We start from the raw sequence: 18866 nt of genomic DNA, 5'->3' as shown, positions 1-18866 counted from the left end.
TCTTTGGTTACTTAGGGATTTAAAATGAATAAGAAGCTGCAAAATTCTAGAACTCATGTTCTTTGAAGTACAAACTAACTAATATATGGAATGCATCCAGATGCATTTTTGACCACACACATTCACACTTGGTAGTCAAAAACGATTTTTAGTTTGTTGCATAAGATGCAAATCAGTTTTGCCCATGGCCAGTTTTGACTGGTCTTTTTGTTGTGGAATGTGGCTTGGAGAGATGGACTCATTTACCCCTCCATAACATTTGATCTAAATGTGTCTTGGGTGCATTTACTCCAGTAATTTTATGTGGAAAATCTCTCGATTGAATCCTGGTACTCAAGATGCATAAAATGAGCAGATGTATATAGGATCTATTTGTATGACACACCCAGATCAGTAATAATTACATTTCAACAGACTGTGAGACTGTGTTGCCTTAAGGCTCATTTAAACTCCCTTTACGTACATAGACAAATATATAAAAATAGGCAGAGGTGTGAACGGCGATGTTTGTGAGGCCATTTAACACTTTGAGACACGTGAACGGAGCATTCTTTTGACTTATTTACGAATGGTAATTTTTCAACTTGAACTATTGGCTACACGGCCCCCACAGTTAACAGTGGTACTGCTCGGTTCCTTTCATATCCGAGAGCTTTCAGAGAATATTGCTCTATTTCTGCTCCACATGTAGGTATTACTCAAAAATACCATTCCATTTTAAAAGACGCTGAGCTTCTGAATGTAAACCAACCAGAGAAACTGGTTTTCCCCACAAACGTAGAGGTTCCATATGCAGTGTGTTGTATTGTAAATTTTCAAATAAAAAATATTAAATTATAATAATAATTAAATGCAACTGTCCCTATAATTATGACTGTTTATATAGCACCCAGTGAGGATCAGTGAGTTCAAAGACAGTGTTCTCCTATTCTTTGCACCAAACAATAATGGCACGTCACACAGCCATCTGCCTACAAAGGTTAGACAAACTTGTCTCCTTAAAGTCCAGCTTTTAATGTCTAGAAATGAAGCCCATCTGTGAATGACAAAGACTTCACTGTAATAAAAAAATGCAGTTTGGTTTCTTGGTAACACTAAGACACTCTTGAAACCCAGCCAGACACTGTGGTCGAACATTCCCTTGACACAGCTGCCATAATGATAGGGAGGAGAGATGACAGTGAAGTCTGTAATTATCTCGGAAGCTGCTCGTTGTTGTCATTTACTGCTCCTTATGTACCACAGCATTCCATCCTAAACAGTCGGTGGTAATAAAGGCTCAAATCTATCGATTTCATCTTTCATCCGATGCTAACATTTTAGTTCATTTTAGCTGAATAACCCCTGCTGTTTGCACACAATAACCATAACCCATGTATCCCTTTCCCCAGTACCCACCACGGCTAGCTTCTTGGGCGTTCGGGAGGACAATGTCACTTCTTGCCAGCTCCTCAGGGCCATCCGGTTCTTCTCCCTGTCCATGGTTCTCAGTTGACTGGGAGTTGAATGACTGGTCGACCCAAACCTCGCTCTGACTGGAGACGATATTGGAAAGACTGCTGCGGGCAGTGAAGAAAGTTTCGGTGGCCACTTCATGCACAGTGCACAGTTTGGAGTCTTGGGTCACATGCCTGGGGCTGCCGTGAGATGATGAAGCTTCATCCTGGCCCAGTGACTAGAAGGGGAAGAGATCTTACATTTATGGTTTATATTTATGGCATTTGGCAGAGAGTTTTAAAGGAACACTAGGAAAGATTTGGTATTTTTGCCCCTACAGTTACAGAGAGTAATTCACGTTTACAGAATTGTGTTGAAATCAAGGGGAACGATGGAAGGTGGAGGCTTTCCTACCGTCCTCCAAAAAGGTACATAGTGCAGTTTCTGGAATGCTTATCTATCACTGGTCAGTGAAGCATCACAATGACATTGAAGCTATAATTCTAAGGTTAAAATACTACCTAGTGTTCCTTTACATGCAGAAAAGGCAGGGTTAAGAATGATGCCCATGTGATGTACTGTGGTTGTCTCAATTGGGAACTAATCTAAGCAGTCTTCAACGTGGAAAGCAGTGGGATTACACCTTAAACCATGTGATTAACATAAGCATTCACATTTAAAATATGTTAGAAATATTATAGCAGTATTGCTCATGTACATTGGAGGGCAGATGAGGACGAACAGGTGTTTCAGTTTCATCGAAGTTGAAGCATGTGTCGCCATTCTCCCCAAAGTTACAGTGAATTGGGGTACTGGTGGAGGGAAGAGCTTGGACAGCCAGCTGGACCACGTGATCACTTTTACATTCTGGGCAGAGTGCAGCATCCCCTGAAGACGTATAAAGATACCGGTAAGGTATATCACAGCACACAAAAACATATAATGGATACAGATTATAACTGACAATTCTATCCTATTCAGGTCTTGCCAAAAAAGCAGAAAATATTAAAAAGTCACCTGTGTCAGCTGGGGTTGCTGTTGCTATTCTACATTCTGAGATCAAAAAGACATCAAAAGGACTATCAGCCAGACCTCATGATCTCCCAAAGCCCTTTTTTGCTCACATTCTCTATAGGAACATGTACAGTCTCCACTAGGCCTTTAAGCTTCTAATGCTCTGAAAATAAACAATCTCGCTCATCCCTGCCCCATGCAGGAAAAGGTATGTGTTTAGCCAAAGCCAGCAGCTGGAAATCAAATAAACAGGCAAAATACAGCTGAATAAATGGCTTATGAGTCCCCTACACACATCTGAATGTACGGTTTAAGGCCCAAGTTGGTGACTTACACCAAACAATCTTTACAAAATACGTAGTGCAACACCACAAATGTTAAAAACAATATTCATTTTACTGTTGAAAAAATACAAAATAAAACCAACCATTCGACAAGATACAGCTTTGTCTGCGCAACAAAAGCTGTTCCCAAAGGTGTTATTGACATTGTATTTCCCTTCAAAAAGACCCTAACATTCACACAAGCAACTATTTCCACACCTCACCAGTCTCGCAAAGGACACACACATTCACACCTATGGACACTTTTGAGTCGCCCATCCACCTACCAACCTGTGTTTTTGGACTGTGGAAGGAAACCAGAGCACCCAGAGGAAACCCACACAGACACAGGGAGAACACACCACACTCCTCACAGACAGTCACCCGGAGGAAACCCATGCAGACACAGGGAGAACACACCACACTCCTCACAGACAGTCACCCGGAGGAAACCCATGCAGACACAGGGAGAACACACCACACTCCTCACAGACAGTCACCCAGAGGAAACACACGCAGACACAGGGAGAACACACCACAGTCCTCCGGAGAAAACTAACAGAGACACTGGAAGAACACACCAAAATCCTCACCGACAGTCACCAGGACCCTGGAGCTGTGTGACAGCAACACTACCTGGTGCGCCACAGTGCTGCCCTCTAGCATATATTAACTATATATAAATATACCCTAAACTGTGCTTATTATTTTAAGTGAAACAGTAGTATAGCAAATGTGATTCAAGTACTGCATTTTTTTTTCAGCTGGACCAGGCACATCCCTTACAACGTCAGTACAGAATGTTTATTAGAAGATCGAATGGAGCAGCTGTCATGTTCCAACAAGAATAGTATGATTCATTATTTTCTATGCGCATATCCCTGCCGCAGCATGCGAAAAAAAGTACAACTCTAGGGAATAAAGCACCTCAGGAGAGAATTCTGGTAAATGTTGTGGAGACGAAGGCCACAATCACATGATAATTTCTGTGTTGCTAATCAGACTTATTTTCGGAAGGGTAAGCATGTTTGTATTTGTCCCGGGAATGCATGCCAAGGTCAGTCCACTCCCTCTTTCCTAAGGCATAGGCAGAGCGTATGGATTTTTCCATGAATTCTTACCTGAACTGTATACTTTCTCAGACCCTATTTCATCTCGATGCCCCTGACAGCCATCTGGTTCAGAGAAGGCCCTGGCCAGGATTTCAGCTGCAGGCTGGAAGAACTCAGTTCTGCACTTCAGACACTGAAGTCGCACGCCCTGCGGCTTTCCCTCTTCCACCTGCCGCTTGTTCTCCTCCACTACTCTCGAGAGCACCTCAGCCAGAGCCTGAGGAAAACAAGCCATTAGTAACAGCAACAGGCCTCTGTCTCTGTGCTAAGGATAAACCACTAATGACATACCACCACAGGTTCCATTCCACAAGTACTGCATATCTGTCCGCAGGACATTGTTTTGGTAGATTCTGATAAACTACCTGTCAGTCTTAAGGTTTGATGGATGTGTTGTGATATATGAATAAAATGTCCCGTTACGTAAAATTAAATTAATAAAAGAGTGATTACCAATATGCACCACATGGGTTTAATTATCTATTAAATAATAAGGATATAAAGTGTCTATGACGGTAGATGGAAGGCACCACTTTCATTAAGCACCTGAAATAGTGCAGAACAAGTCACCACTGTTGCTAAATTATTTATTGAAAAAAGAAAATGAAAAAAAAAAAAAACATGAAAATCTATCAACTGTGCACAAACATGCAAAAAATGCATAGCTTGAACACTCGATATAATTACACACACCTCTAAGGCTTGCTGGGGGTCATCATCGAGCATAATGTACCGCCGTTTTCGTCTTTCTTTACTGATGTAGCTGAAATGCAACTCCAGTGTTGGGTAAGACCTCTCTTTCTCCTAGGGGGAGACAGACAGAGAGAGAGAGAGAGAGAGAGAGATACATATTAGAGTGTTAATTTCAAATGTTTATTTGGAAATTAGCCATATTTAACTAAGGAAAGTAGAAGTGACTGAAAATTCAGAGTGAGATACTGAATTACACTATTTGACATTGGAAGAGGCAGATGGTCCCTTAAAATGAACTGAGAATCAAGATACTCAAGAGGATGTGACCTCTGTCCAGGTGGCCTGAGATCTGACCTTCTCTTTCCAGGAGGCTTGTGAGGTAGTGAGCTGCTGCAGGCTGTCCAGTTCCAGTCGGTTCGTGACCTTCCCCTGGTGCATGTCCACTTCCAGAATATGTCCCTGGCGAACCCGAAGGAACAGCGGCTCTGAGGCCTTCCTCCCGTCAGGCCCCTCGTCTTCGGAGAGCACTCCCACCAGCATAGGCCTACAGAGGTCCACTGAGGGAGCATACAGAAGAAACTGTTACAGGTCAGAAGATACTAAATTACATTTTTTGGAATATTTCTACTGCAGGATTATGTAGATGAAACCAAATACTAGCCAAAGACGATGCAAAACCCTGGCCAGATAAACAGGTAATTGGTGAGGTTGTACAAAGTATTAATTTGATATACATTTTTAACTATATCTTAGAAAAAACACTTTAACAAGGATTAGACAGACCTCCAAGGTCTTCCTCTTCCTCCTCTGGAAGTGCAGGGTCAGCAGATGCCTTTCCTGCAGCTTGGGGATCACCTATACTCATCTCCAGGGTAGACTCGGTGTCCACAAGACTTTGGCCTGTCCACTGCAGTGTAGATTCAGTCTCAGGTTGAAGGTCTGTGCTCTCCAACTCCTCCTCTTCTCTTTTGGGCTCAGAGGTGAGTAGCGGTGCAGGTAGGGACTCCAGGTAGGGAGAAATGCTTTCAAGTGCAGCAGGGGATGGGGTGCAGCAGTGGTTGGCAATCACCTGCGCTGTGACTCTCTCTACATTGGGGCCAGTCACAGGGGCAGGTGTGCTATCAAGATGATGTTGGTAGCGAAGCCAGTCTTCTCCCATCTGCTCCCGAAAGCTGTCCATCCTCTCAATGTCCTTCTGGTGATGCAGCACAATGTCTAGGGAAATAGACAGAAATATAAAAAGGAACAGGACCAATCGAATTGCAAAAAAAAAAATAAAAAATTGCACAGTCAATTGCAAACCCTCCACACTCACCTTGTAAAGTAGATGGTCTGGATTCATGGTCCGTGTCACTGGGCTCTGAGATGCTAGCCCTCCTCACCTTTACCTTATTTTACAGATAGAAATTTGTTAACAAAAGACTAAATAGATAAAGCAAAAACAATGTTGTTAAAAGTCTTATGATATAATTTTCAGCCATGTTAATTATAAGTGCTATACTTACATTGCTAATTCTCCGTTTTAAATATAAGCAAACTGCTTTGTGCAAAGATCTCCAAAGCATGGTCTTTACATGCGATGTTCACAACAAAAACTTTTTATAAAATTCATTTTGCTTCCCTCCAGTCTGTTTGCGGTTGTTGAAACCAGTCTAATGTATTTAACAAAGCCCCAGTAACAGAAAATGTGTTAAAAAACAAAGGGTTTCTTTACGGTAAGCTAGGCATTCTCTCCCTGCTCACGGCATATTGGAAGTTTTAGACAGCATTATAATTGATTAATATATATATTAATCAATATATATATTGATTAATATATATATTAATCTATATATATATATATATATATATATATATATATATATATATATATATATATATATATATATTATATTAATATTGACATATTTTGCTGTAGATGGAACTCACGCTAAATTCAGTAGAGCACTAACTGTGTGAAAGTAAACACAAACCGAAAGTGCTACAAAACTAAACAAATGAGCTTCTTTGGTAATTTAATCAGTGAATTTAAAATTTAATAATAGTTCAATTTCAGGCATGTACAAACAAGTCTCCTCAAACATCCAATTACACCTAAAGAAATGGGGAACTTCTGAACGTAAACAAACCAGAGAACTGCATTTCCCAACAATCATAGACACTGCTTTAAACTACACGCGAGTCCAATAGAAACTTTGACACCTAATTCATAGGAGCATTTTCAAAGACTTTGTACACAACTTATGTATGATTTTTGATCATTATTTCTTATGTCTATGACACTGAAACAATAATCAGAAATACATGGACAGTTTTGGGGTACATCCTCACCTTGGATTTCCTCCTAGATTTTCTTCTGGTTACTCCCGAGTCACCAACAGACAGACTGTCACTCAAATCTCCACCTCCGCTTGATACGTCCTGTACAGCCTGGTCAGGTGCTAGAGGAAACTGGTGCATCTGGGATGTCTGACCAATCAGCTGCCCAGGTTTTGGCAGGACCTGCAAAATCAGATACAAACAGTACAATTAATATGCTTTTGAGGAATGTATTAAATATGAGCACATCAGGTTAAAATATAAAAATATAAAATAAATAAAATCCCTTTAATAATATGATGAATGTAAATCTGTATGTAAAAATTTAAAAATTATACATCTGTCTACAACTGATTGAGCTTCTGCCCAGTCACTCAAACACAAATGTCACTTGATTAATAAACTACATTGTTCTTATATGTACGGTTGATATGTCTACATTGCTTAAATAAAAGTATGCTTTAGTACTATGCTCTCGTCTGACTGTAATAAATCTGCACTGCAGGCATCCGAGCCTTTCACACACATTCCTTTCATGCTATTTATTCAGTGTTACTATGGTGAAAAACTCAACCCTGGTCAACAGAATCTTTTCAAGCTCAACATAAACCAGCATCTTTTCTACATCCCTTTTATGTTGGTTTTCCTATTAATAATACCTTAGGCAAAACAAGTATACTTTAAGTAATGCTAAAAGATATGCTTATATCTACTGAAATATTAGTAACTGAACTTATATAATGACACTGTATTACAGATCTTTGAAGTAACTGTGAAGGAATATAAATGAGAAAAAAGAAAAGCAATACTCACTTCAAGCTCTGAGGAGGAGAGTGTAGAACCATCCAATAGAAGCTAAAAGACAAAGGTGCATTCAGTTAGGTCATACTGCAGTTTGTGAAGACCTACACATTGCATTTAGATGTGACCATATATTTAACAGACAAGTGTGTATGCTGCAGTGTGTACATTTAATCTGCGTTATAACTGCACCTTTTAACAGTCTGATTAAAGTTCAACGCAACATAAATCAGTTCGCTTGTAGGCGTAACTTTCCTATACTCAAACCCCCTTTTTAAAAATGTAAAAAAACTTTATGGAGACACATTTTATGAACAGAAAGTTGAACACACCATTCCACCTAATATTTCTTCTGAATTTAAGGGTGTTAATTGGTTGTTTGGCTTCCTGTTTTGCAGTAAAAGTTACTAATCAGGAAAGGTTTTACACTAGATCTTTTAGGGACAGCCATGGCCTAAATGTTAGTGAACCGGAAGGCAGCTGGTTCGATCCTCTCAACTGGCAGGAAATTTGGGGCAGAGGGAGTGACGGAACAATGCTGTCTCCTCCCACAATGCATGGCTGAGGTGCTAATGAGCAAAGAGCCTATCAACCAAATACTCCCCAAGCACAGAAAGAGGTTGTCTGCCTGTATTCACGGTCCCTAATCAACAGTGTGTGTTTGTGTGTGTTTTCACTGTCATAGATGGGTTATTGTAGAGGTATTATTTTATTGTACATTTGCACAATATTGTACATCAAATGTTGTATTTTGGAACATTCCTGTGAATATTCAAAGAGGAAAAACTGAAGCATGTGTTACTGTTGAACGACACATTTTGGATCTTAACAGTAGTTCCAACACATCTGAAAATAATGAATGGTGCTCCATCACTTCACAGATTTTCTTGTTTACGACTGGTATTGAGCAAGTTTGTGTTCTTTTTTTTACCATGGCAATTATACAAACTTTGCGTTCAAATTTCAATATGCGTCAACAATGTGAGTCAACAAGGGATGTCTACAAACCTTTAGACAAATGAGATCTTTCTCAAAACCCAGTGAGCTCAGAGATTACAGAGAGGTTTTACTCATAATATGACAAATCGGCTGTACCAACTCTTAAATATGCTGCCTACTGAGATATCATGTTATGAACTAATGATAAGCAAACTTTAAAAGCTTCCTCAGCTGCTGAGGCAGCACAAGACATTCTTTTGAAGATAAAATGCTGAAAGTGTTTACCCCCCCCCCCCCTCTTCCCCATGCAGGAAATAGCGGCCACATGTTCACTTTTTTTGCATAGGTAGATGTTTTAGTGAAATGATGAACACTTTTATTTGTAAACATGTTGATTACGGCACATTCTTCTTAGCTATTACAGTTCACGTTTTTAAACTCATCTCTTGCTTGTTTGTTCAGTTTTCCCTCAAACTGGCAACCTGCTCGAGCCTCCTTCACATCTGGGGAGGAGGGGGAGGAGGCAGACAGCGCTCTCCACTTTTTTGAAACTGTGTTACAGTTCTGATTATGAACGCTTGGTGTCAATATTACAGCTTGCTCCTTTAAATGTGGCTAGCAACAAAAGCCCTGTCAAAATTCCTGTCTATTTCTCCATTCCAGAGAAAATATGACTAAATAGCACAAAAATACACAGGACTGTTATACGTGAGGCTTAATTCTAAGGTGTTTGTGAGAGCTGAAGAAAGTAAAAATCTGTCGCTTACAGTGGGGGAACGAGGGGTGACTACATCTATAACTTCATAAGGCTGAATGCTGGTTAGAATTCTGTTTACGTAGACAGCTGCCTGTGTACTCATCATTCAGTAAGGCATCTCACTATAAACTGAGATTTGAGACTCATTGGCTATGTTCACACAGCAGGTAAAAGTGATCAATTCTGATTTTTTTTGTTCTGCTGTTCACACCGTCTATAAAAGTGTGACCTATATCTGACATCAGTCTGAACAGAGTACGCTCCTAAACTGCCCTGCATGCTCAAAAGAACAGTGCTTCAGCTTCTAACGAGAAGGAGATATCCGTTTGTTTCATAAAGAGCACTTTCATTTTTTTAATTGAAGGAATGGGACTGGACTGGTTCACTGTGCAGTGTTGTATCGCTAAAGACCCTATCTCTCATTCCAAATGAGCGCCATGTTAAAACATGAACTGATGTTTCTTTCACCCCAAGCGCAAATTGGCCAGGTTTTTAATCAGCTTCATACAGACATGAACAAAATCAAACAACTTTTTATTTTCTCATAAATGAGAAACAGGAACCTGGATTTTTGTTTCCCAAATTTTACAAAATGAAAATGCTTTGTCCAGTCAGTTTCCATGTCCTAAAATCCTCTAATTAAAAGGAAAATGCATTGGACCGTAGTCCACAGACCATTCACAACGGCCGAAATGACATAAAAATAACATGAATTCCAATCACGCAAATTGTTATCACAGATCAGATATGGATCGGATTTCAATGTGAAATCACATAGGAAAGTGACCCAAATCTGATTTTAAAAAGTCAGATTCAATGTGATTTGTGCTGTTCACACAGCCACACAAACACCACATCTGTGTCACATATAAGGAAAAAGATTTTTGGGCCTCTTTTACCTGCTGTGTGAACGTAGCCATTGTGTACTTTGCTGTGTCTGCATAAAACACTGATAAGCAATATTTCAATGCAGTGACTTACTCCTTTGACAGCAGCTCGTGGTGAAAGGTGGCAGACAGTTGTGTTTCTGTGTGTATTCTGAAAGTACAAGGGGTTTCCTTCAAGAGTCAACTGTAAAACAAATGACACATACAAACATCAGCAAACTGTTTTCAACAAATCACCAGTATATTACTATAAAGCTTTTCTGGTGATGGAGAACATTTTCTCTGACTGGTTCTCTTCAGTATCATAGCATAGATGTCTGTAGCCTGAACAAATACACACCCTTTAAACCAAAATTGTTGAGACATGCAACTCAATATATCACCAAGGCCACAAATTAAACCAGCCTTCAAAAAGCATACCAAAAAAAATTAAGCAAGAAGAAAACAAGCAGGACTGGTTTAATCTGGTTTAATCTGTTAATATAAACAGCACAGTGAATTAATCATAACCCATGTAAGAATATAGGATGTTGGCCCATTTATATAGAAAAGAAGGCTATTTATTTCTTAAAAAAATTTATAAACACAATCGATACACTGCAATTTCATGTCTGTTAGTATGTAAGCTAAATTTTATGCCACGCATAAAATGCCAATTATATGCTACATGAAAAAAGATACTGTAAAATGTGGCAGTAAGTAACAAGTGCATTGGCAAGACTACGTTAGATCCAGAAAAAAGATATAAAGAAATCCACCACAGAGCAGGTATCATTCAAATGGTGGATCACTTTTAGCTGACACTGTTGTGGTGGTGGTGGTGGTGTTAGTGGATCAGACACAGCAGTGCTGCTGCAGTTTTTAAACACCTCATTTTCACTGCTAGCCTGAGAATAGTCCACCCACCAAAAATATCCAGCGTCCATTTACCAGTGACTAGAGAATGACTAACAACAACAGAGTGGATATAGAATATTCAAACTACAGCAGCGCTGCTTTATCTGATTCACTCATACCAGTGCAACACAAACTATAACACCACCACCACCACATCAGTGTGGTCACTGCAAAGCTGCGAATGATGCATCACCCAAAAATACAAGCTCTGGGGAGGTCCTGACCATTAAAGAGCAGGGTGAAAGACTAGAGAGCCATAATAAAGGAAACAAGCACATATATAGTTGCTGTACTGATGACACAATGCTGTAGGAATTAGACTTTCTTACTATACAGAGGTTGTGGAGTAGGGACAGAGGTGCTAGCTGAGAATGCTCCATTAGAAGGTTGTAGGCCAAATCAAGATGCTGAAGACAAGACAACTGCTCCACTCCTGGAATAAACAAGGAACAGTGAAGCAGTCACCTGTTATATAACCAACATATTAAAACACATAAGGTATGAAAAAAAATGTTAAATGTGAGTCTAAAAGTATAGATACAAAAACATATCTAAAAAAATAGATTGCAGTTACTATTACACACACATATTCGGTAGCTGTGTGAGAGAATATATACATGATTTTTTTTTAAAGACCTATGTTTTAAACTTAATCAACTTAATTAAAATCAGAGTCACTTTATTTGCCACTTTGCTTGCACACAGAGGAATTTGTTCTCTACATTTAACCCAATCCGTGCAGTGAAACACATTTATACACACTAGTGAACACTAGGGGGCAGTGAGAACACACGGCCGGAACAGTTGGCAGCCCGAGCCATGGCGGCCAGGGAGAAGTTAGGGGTTAGGTGCCTTGCTCAAGGGCACTTCAATCCTGGGGATTGAACATTCCGGTTACAAACCCAGTTCCCTAACCTCCAGGCCATGGCGACATGGGAGGCTACTTTAAAGAGCCATCTGTAATATATTTACTGTACTCAGTCATAAAATGACCAGGGTGTGTCATCAGAAATTAAAACAGCATGTTAAAGTTGAAACATTGGCATCTCTGACAGCTGTGCTACAACCAGTATATTCTTCTTTGAGGAGGGTCTTTGTTTTTGGCCTGTGATCCACCCACTGTCTTATCACACTGATATCCGAACACCCCTGGTTGCCAGGTAGAACACACAACAATTGGCACAAAGCCATGGAAGAAAGCAAGCAACCAGAAATAACATTGGACTCTACTGGACCTAAAAATCCTGGCCATCCTTCTAAAAATCTCCATGACCAGAGAAAGATGGAGACAGCTTGGAGTCTGCAAAACTACAGAACGGATCCAGATTTGTCTCATTTTCTCCTGATCAGCAGATAATGAGCCAAAAGTATACAAATACAAATGTATAAGAATAATAGTTTCTATTCAAAATCTTCAGTCTTGCATAGTCCGATTTTTAAATAAGCTGGAAAATAATGACAATGAGACTTGTAAACTGACCAATTTAAGGTGGAACAAAATTTTTTGAATAAGAACAAAGATCTGCCTCCAAAATGGCATGTATTGTGGAAGGGAAATATGGATAAGGAAGATAATATCGGTCTCCTATAGTAGAAATATTTAAGGTGGCAACTGAAAATCAAATATTGTAAATGCAGGAAACTGCAGTGGCTCTTCTTAGTGAAAAAATGTACACTAGTTTTGTGAATTTTAAACAAAGAAAGTGAGAAATAATAGTCCCACCCCCCAAAAGATAGTGCTTTAGCCCTGCACAGGCGTCTATTTTAGGTGGCCCATTTTAGCCTCAAACTGATTGCAAAACTTGTGAACAAGGATCTGGCTTCTAAAAAGGTGGAAAAGAAAAGTAAATTGGATAACATCCACCTCATCTAGTAGAAGCATTTAAGGTAGAAAGGGAAATTAAAAGTTGTTAAATGCAGGCAAAACACTGGCCTTTCACTTTTTTTGTATTTTGCTAGTGTATGTTGATATTTTACTGAAACTACGTACACGTTTCTGTGTAAATAGGTTGATTTTGTCACATTCTTTTTAGCTACGATGTTCCAAAATTCATAAACTCATCCTAAGCTCGTTGTGTATGTTACATTTTCTTCAACCTAGCAACCTGCATGAGCTACATGTCTGGGGAGGAGGGGGGCAGAAAATTCTCTCCACTGTGTTGAATCTCTATTGCAGTTCCCATGTTAAACACTTGCTGCCAGTATTACAGATTGCTCCTTTAATGTGCACCCACTGCTTACACGTGTTGGATTGTGCACAAGCTTTGTATAATCTTATTAAAGCATTGCTTATAGAATTTGATGCTCATGGAGGAAATAATTTCTTAACTCATACCTAAAACCAGTGAGATCATGAAAAACCCTGAAGAGTTCATTAAAACACTAATACACTACTACCTAGACAAAGACGCATTACATTCTGGACATCATCATTATGAACACAATGCCAACAGCAAAAAAATCAGCCCAAATAAGGCCTGATGATGTACTGGTAGAACTCCACAGCCAACAGTCCCTCTGACAGCCGACTCGCTTTCCAGTTCCTGTCTTGATCTGCCGAACAGCAAATGTGGTACTGCTGGGGATTACACAAACAAAAAGCCTGCCCAAAGGGCATCCCATGGCCAAATATGGACTACCAAGGAAGCCTAACTCAATAATGCTTCCCAGACTTGTGGTAGAAGAACATAATCATGACAAATTGCCTGGCTGTACCAGAGGCAACAACTGCTAGACTGAACTTTGTTGTGTTTTTTCTCTCTGATGCTCATAAGGATAATATCTGTTTGCCTATGTACTGTATTAGATCTTTACATGTATCTCTGCTGCCCTATGCACAGTTAAGGTTTAAATAATTGCCTGGGTAAGTACACCACACAAGACTCCTTGAGAAAGGCTCCTAATACATTCAGTTACCTATGCAACATGTATTGTAAATTAATCTGGATAAGTGTATCTACCAAACATCAAATATATATGTAATGAACCATGTTGCATAAAACCATTAAAGCAACACTAGGTAAGATTTAGCATTTGTACCCCTAGGCTCTCCCTACAATTGCAAAGTATAATACACTTTTATAGCACTGCCCTGAAATCAAGGTGGTGAGGGAGGGTAGGAGAGGGAGTAGTTCCCGACCTGCCTCCAAAGGTTACATAGTGCTGTTTCTCCAGTGCTGAGCCTTGAACAGTAATGACAGAGGCTTTGTTCTCCCTATTACAGGTCAGTGAAGCATCACGATACATTTAAAGCTACAATTTTAAAGTTAAACTACTACTTAGTGTGGTTTTAATCCTTAGCAGATACATCTGATGTTCCTTGCAGTGCTCTTACCATTAATGGTTTCCAGTTCATTGTTCCTTAGTACTAACGTGGTCAGCTTTGCCCTAGCATTCAGACCCAGAACTGGTACCCTCTGCAGGTTGTTGTAGGCCAAGTTCAGATGTTCCAGCTCGCTGAGTGGCTTGAGATAAAAAGAAAAACAGCCAGCACATTCATTCTCCATGGTCCTGGTACACTAAAATATATCCACAGCAAATCCTTGGATAATAAGCAGAATAAAAAGTTAAGCCCACCTTCAAGAACTCAGCACAGTCTTGGATCTTGTTGTGGCTCAGGTCAAGGGACTTAAGGACATTTAGTAAACTCTGGGGGGGAAAACAAATGAAATGCAACAAAGATATTACAATATAAATGAACAAGATGCAATTCAAGATGAGAGAATTAAAAAAGTGCCTTACAAGAGACTCGTCAAGACAGGAAATGGAATTGTAGCTGAAGTTGAGGGTGTGAAGTTCTAACCATGGCAGTGCAGAGCTTAGATCTCCTCCACAAAGTGATAACAGCTCCTGTTTCAAAATGCAGACGCCATTAAAAAACATTTTATATCCATGCAATGTACAGTCATGTGAAAAAGTTAGGACACCCCATGAAAATCTGTGTCTTTTTGAACATATTTAAAAATATATTTTGAACAGTATTGCGAAAGGGAGCTTACATAACTAAACAAATAAAACTGAAGAAATGGCTTTTAAACATAAGTTGTGAAATGTAATGAACAAAAATGTACATTTCTTATGAGGAAAAAGTTAGGACACGCTACGCCCTAATTGCTGGTATTTTCCCCTTTGGCTGAAATATCCTCAATTAGATGTTTCCTGTAACCATCCACCAGTCTCCGACATCAACAGGGAGAAAGTTTTTCCCACTGCTCCTTGCAGAATTCTTTCCACTGTGTGATGTTTGAGGGGTTTCTTGAATGCACAGATCACCCCAGAGCATCTCAGTAGGATTAACATCCAGCTCTGATTCGACCATTCCAGAATTCTCCATTTCTTATTTTTGAGCCATTCATTGTGAATTTACTGGAATGTTTTGGGTTGTGGACATGTTGCATGATCCAGATCCACTTCAGCTTCAGTTTTTGGAAAGATAGCCTCAGATTGTCCTCAAGCACCCTCTGATACAGTGAAGAAATCATAGCAGATTCTATGATGGAGAGCTTTTCAGGCCCTGGTGCAGCAAAGCAGCCCCAAACCATGATATCTCCACCTTGGTGCTTCACAGCTGGTATGGTAGTGTTGTGCTCAAATGCTGTGTTGGTTTGCGCCAGACCTTCTGTTACTGTGCCCAAATAATTAAGCTTTGGATTCATCTGTCCAAAGCACATTGTTCAAGAAGTCCTGGTCTTTGTTTAGAAGCCCTTTAACAAACTTTAGTCTTGCCCTGATGTCTTTTTGCACACCTCCTACGAAAATCAATCTTGTGCACTCTTTTTCTGATGGTAGATGAATGTACCTTGACATCAACTGTGGCAAGAGCTACTTGTAGGTCCTATGATGACATTTTAGAATTGTTGGAGACCACACATTTGGAGTGAACTTGCTTGGATGGCCTGCCCTAGCCATGTTAGCAGTTGGTTTAAATGTTCTCCACTTGTACACTATTTTCCAAACAGTGGAATGGCTGATTTTGAATTGTTTAAGATCCCTTACCGGACTCATATACATCGATAACCTTCTTTCTGAAGGCCTCTTTAGGTCTCGCCATGGTGATATCACTCACTTCAATAATCAAGGGCCAATCAAACTAATGTTTGAGGTTTAAATAAGGCAGCCTCCTCCAGAGTCCTCTTTAAGGATAATCATTTGCAGCTGATGTGGTGCACCTGAATCTAAATCTCAACATTTTAAACAGTAATAAATGTGGGGGTGTCCTAACTTTTTCCTTACAAGAAATGTACACTTTTGATCATTAAGTTGTACAACTTATGTTTATAAGTAATTTCTTCAGTTTTATTGGTTTAGTTACATAAGCTCCATCTCTCAGTACTGTTCAAATGAAGCTCAAATGTACATAGGTTTAAATATGTTCAAAGAGACAAGGATTTTCATGGGGTGTCCTAACTTTTTCACACGACTGCATTTATATTGTATCCTCCATAAACAAAACTAATATTAGAAAGGACTGTACTGAAGAGTGTCTTCAAACATAGTCTCATCATATGATGCAACCTTATAGTCTTGCCCAATTTTAGTCAAATACCATCTGTTTATACTCTTATACTGAAATGGATGCATCTAGCAGTAAAAGAAATAAAAGCCAAAAATGATACAATTAAACAGCTGAATTGTTATCAATAATGTATTTTAACAAGATTATTTTATATTTAAAAAAACGGCAATATACTTTTAGCCATATGCAGCATTTAGCACTCATCCTTTCACGTGGTTATCAAAGAAATCCCTCAACTTGGAAACAATTCTGAATGACTGGCCGTGTTTGTAACTTGTAACTAATTGTGTGCTAATTTCAGGCCCTGGTACCTCCAGGGAGCTGAGGCTTTTGGAGCAGGTGAAGACTTCCAGCTGTGAGTAAACACCTTGCAGGCCTTCCAGACAATGAGGGGGAATTCGTTTCAGCTATATCCATGCACCAAAATCAGCATCCAGCCGATAATATACAGAAAACAAAAATTACATGAACATAGTTGATCCAACAAATGAATATGATAACACCAGTGTATGTGTAGTCAGAAGATTGCTCACCTCCAAGTGCTTGAGCGACTTAAAGGGGAAGATTTTCACGACAGACTGCAGTCTTGAGCCAGGTGGATTAATAAGCTATGTTTTAAAGCAAGACATGAGTGAAAAACACTAATGAGTGTTGCTTATAGTCAGCAGAACCTAAGGGTATTGTGACAGTGAAGGATTTTAAAGGACAGGTTGCAGCAACAGCTAAATTTAAACAGGTTTTGCAAAGATCATACCTTGAGTGAGACGGTTTTCTGCAGCATGTCGAAAAGGAACTGCACTTGTAAAAGAGAGGTGGTGTCGGCTGGGTGAGAAGGTAGGGCGAGGAAGCCATGCTGGTGTGTGCGTGAGAGGAGGTACTGCTCAAAGAGACGTGTCAAATGCTGCAAACAATCCACCTTCAGTGTGAGAGTGCTTGAACCATCCAAAACAGAGTCACCTGGAGTTGAAGGAAAGCTTATGAGAAGCAGTGTCACAATGAGTCATGCAAACTGTAGACAAGAGGTTAGATGAGACAGGACAGTACCGTTATTCCGCAATAGTGTTGCAAGGCTGTGCACAAGGGTGGACTGACCACCCCGGGTGGATGGCATTCTGAGGTGAATAAAAAGTACATCAAGCAATATCAGGCAATACAAAGAAATAATTTAAGAAATCTCTAATCCAGCTGTCTACAGAATAGAAGCTGAACACAGTTCCGTGTGTGGTTGTTTATTTATTTATTTAAGCTCCTCCCAAAGGCAGGTTTCTTAGTTAGACACCAAATGCACCTCAAGTCTTTTAACTATTCAAGACGCTTGACTCGAGGCGTAGGTCATGTCGTTAAATTTAACTATTCTATGTGAATCTGCCCCTGATTATAACATAAAATCACCTGGCAAATGAACCAAATTTAAAAGAGAGCTCAATGCTATTTTTAAATGTGTGGGACAAGCTTGTTTGATGACGCCAGACAAATTTCAAGTTAGACAAGCTAATCTTGTTCATAACCATTCATCGTTAGCGAGCGTTAATGGTACTTCTTTGTGTAGAAAGTAAGTGAAACTCGATATGGCTCGGTAAACGTTAACTGAAGTAGGAGAATATAACCTTGGCTGTAAAGGAGTCTGCTACGAACCTAGAAAAGCCAACACGGTACACAATGACAACAGAAACAAACCCAATAGACTAATATAATTGTTTAAAATGACAGCCTCGTTTACCTTATGTGTCAGACAAAAAGCGACCCGTGGACAAACAGAAATAAATATTCATGCACCGTATAATATCAGAGAGCATTGTTTAAGCTCAAGCGTTTCGCTCTCATCTCTCTCTCATTGTTGACATCTGGACTCTGGATCATGTGAGTGCTGTAAAATAAAGCGACGGCGGCCCTCACAGGCCAAAAACGCTACTGCTGAAATCTTTGGGTTAAAGCGCCCCCTGCTGCAGACATCTCCGAAGCGCTTTCATAGGCTATAAGTCCAAAACTTGCCTCCTCACCCCACTTAGCTAACAAGTTCAGGCCTTTTTTGGCCTAAATCTGGATGCTATCTTTGTCCGGATTTAAAATTGCTCTACCTGTCTGAAGTGGCCCACATTCATTTAGACAGGAGGCAGCTGACTGTGGAACACAATTAAAACATTAAATGTGAAATTTGTAGCTATTGGTCAT

The 18866-nt window shown here is 39.7% G+C and overlaps 1 protein-coding gene across 2 annotated transcripts in view; it reads right to left on the bottom strand.

The window, feature by feature from the left end:
• stk11ip (serine/threonine kinase 11 interacting protein) overlaps nucleotides 1-18559 on the bottom strand; it is a 29982-nt gene extending 11423 nt beyond the window's left edge. Inside the window, exons 1-19 of one of the 2 annotated variants that reach the window (XM_066666083.1) lie at nucleotides 18415-18559; nucleotides 17739-17806; nucleotides 17449-17651; nucleotides 17228-17302; nucleotides 17006-17101; nucleotides 14921-15028; nucleotides 14756-14827; nucleotides 14514-14643; nucleotides 11509-11612; nucleotides 10377-10466; nucleotides 7712-7753; nucleotides 6911-7081; nucleotides 5895-5967; nucleotides 5363-5794; nucleotides 4934-5136; nucleotides 4580-4690; nucleotides 3896-4103; nucleotides 2156-2325; nucleotides 1399-1675 (exon numbers count right to left, since the gene is read on the bottom strand). In XM_066666083.1, the coding sequence (XP_066522180.1) occupies nucleotides 1399-1675; nucleotides 2156-2325; nucleotides 3896-4103; nucleotides 4580-4690; nucleotides 4934-5136; nucleotides 5363-5794; nucleotides 5895-5967; nucleotides 6911-7081; nucleotides 7712-7753; nucleotides 10377-10466; nucleotides 11509-11612; nucleotides 14514-14643; nucleotides 14756-14827; nucleotides 14921-15028; nucleotides 17006-17101; nucleotides 17228-17302; nucleotides 17449-17651; nucleotides 17739-17805 (2632 nt within the window). In that variant the 5' untranslated portion in view covers nucleotide 17806; nucleotides 18415-18559. Of the gene's footprint in view, nucleotides 1-1398; nucleotides 1676-2155; nucleotides 2326-3895; nucleotides 4104-4579; nucleotides 4691-4933; nucleotides 5137-5362; nucleotides 5795-5894; nucleotides 5968-6910; nucleotides 7082-7711; nucleotides 7754-10376; nucleotides 10467-11508; nucleotides 11613-14513; nucleotides 14644-14755; nucleotides 14828-14920; nucleotides 15029-16174; nucleotides 16233-17005; nucleotides 17102-17227; nucleotides 17303-17448; nucleotides 17652-17738; nucleotides 17807-18414 lie in introns of those variants that run through there. The other variant, XM_066666084.1, reaches the window with a different exon arrangement.
• Nucleotides 18560-18866: the final 307 nt, after the last annotated feature.

Source organism: Hoplias malabaricus, chromosome 3 (genome assembly GCF_029633855.1).
Source record: "Hoplias malabaricus isolate fHopMal1 chromosome 3, fHopMal1.hap1, whole genome shotgun sequence".
NCBI classification, from domain to species: domain Eukaryota; kingdom Metazoa; phylum Chordata; class Actinopteri; order Characiformes; family Erythrinidae; genus Hoplias; species Hoplias malabaricus.
Note: the sequence above shows the minus strand (reverse complement) of the source record. Positions and strands in the feature narration are given on the sequence as shown.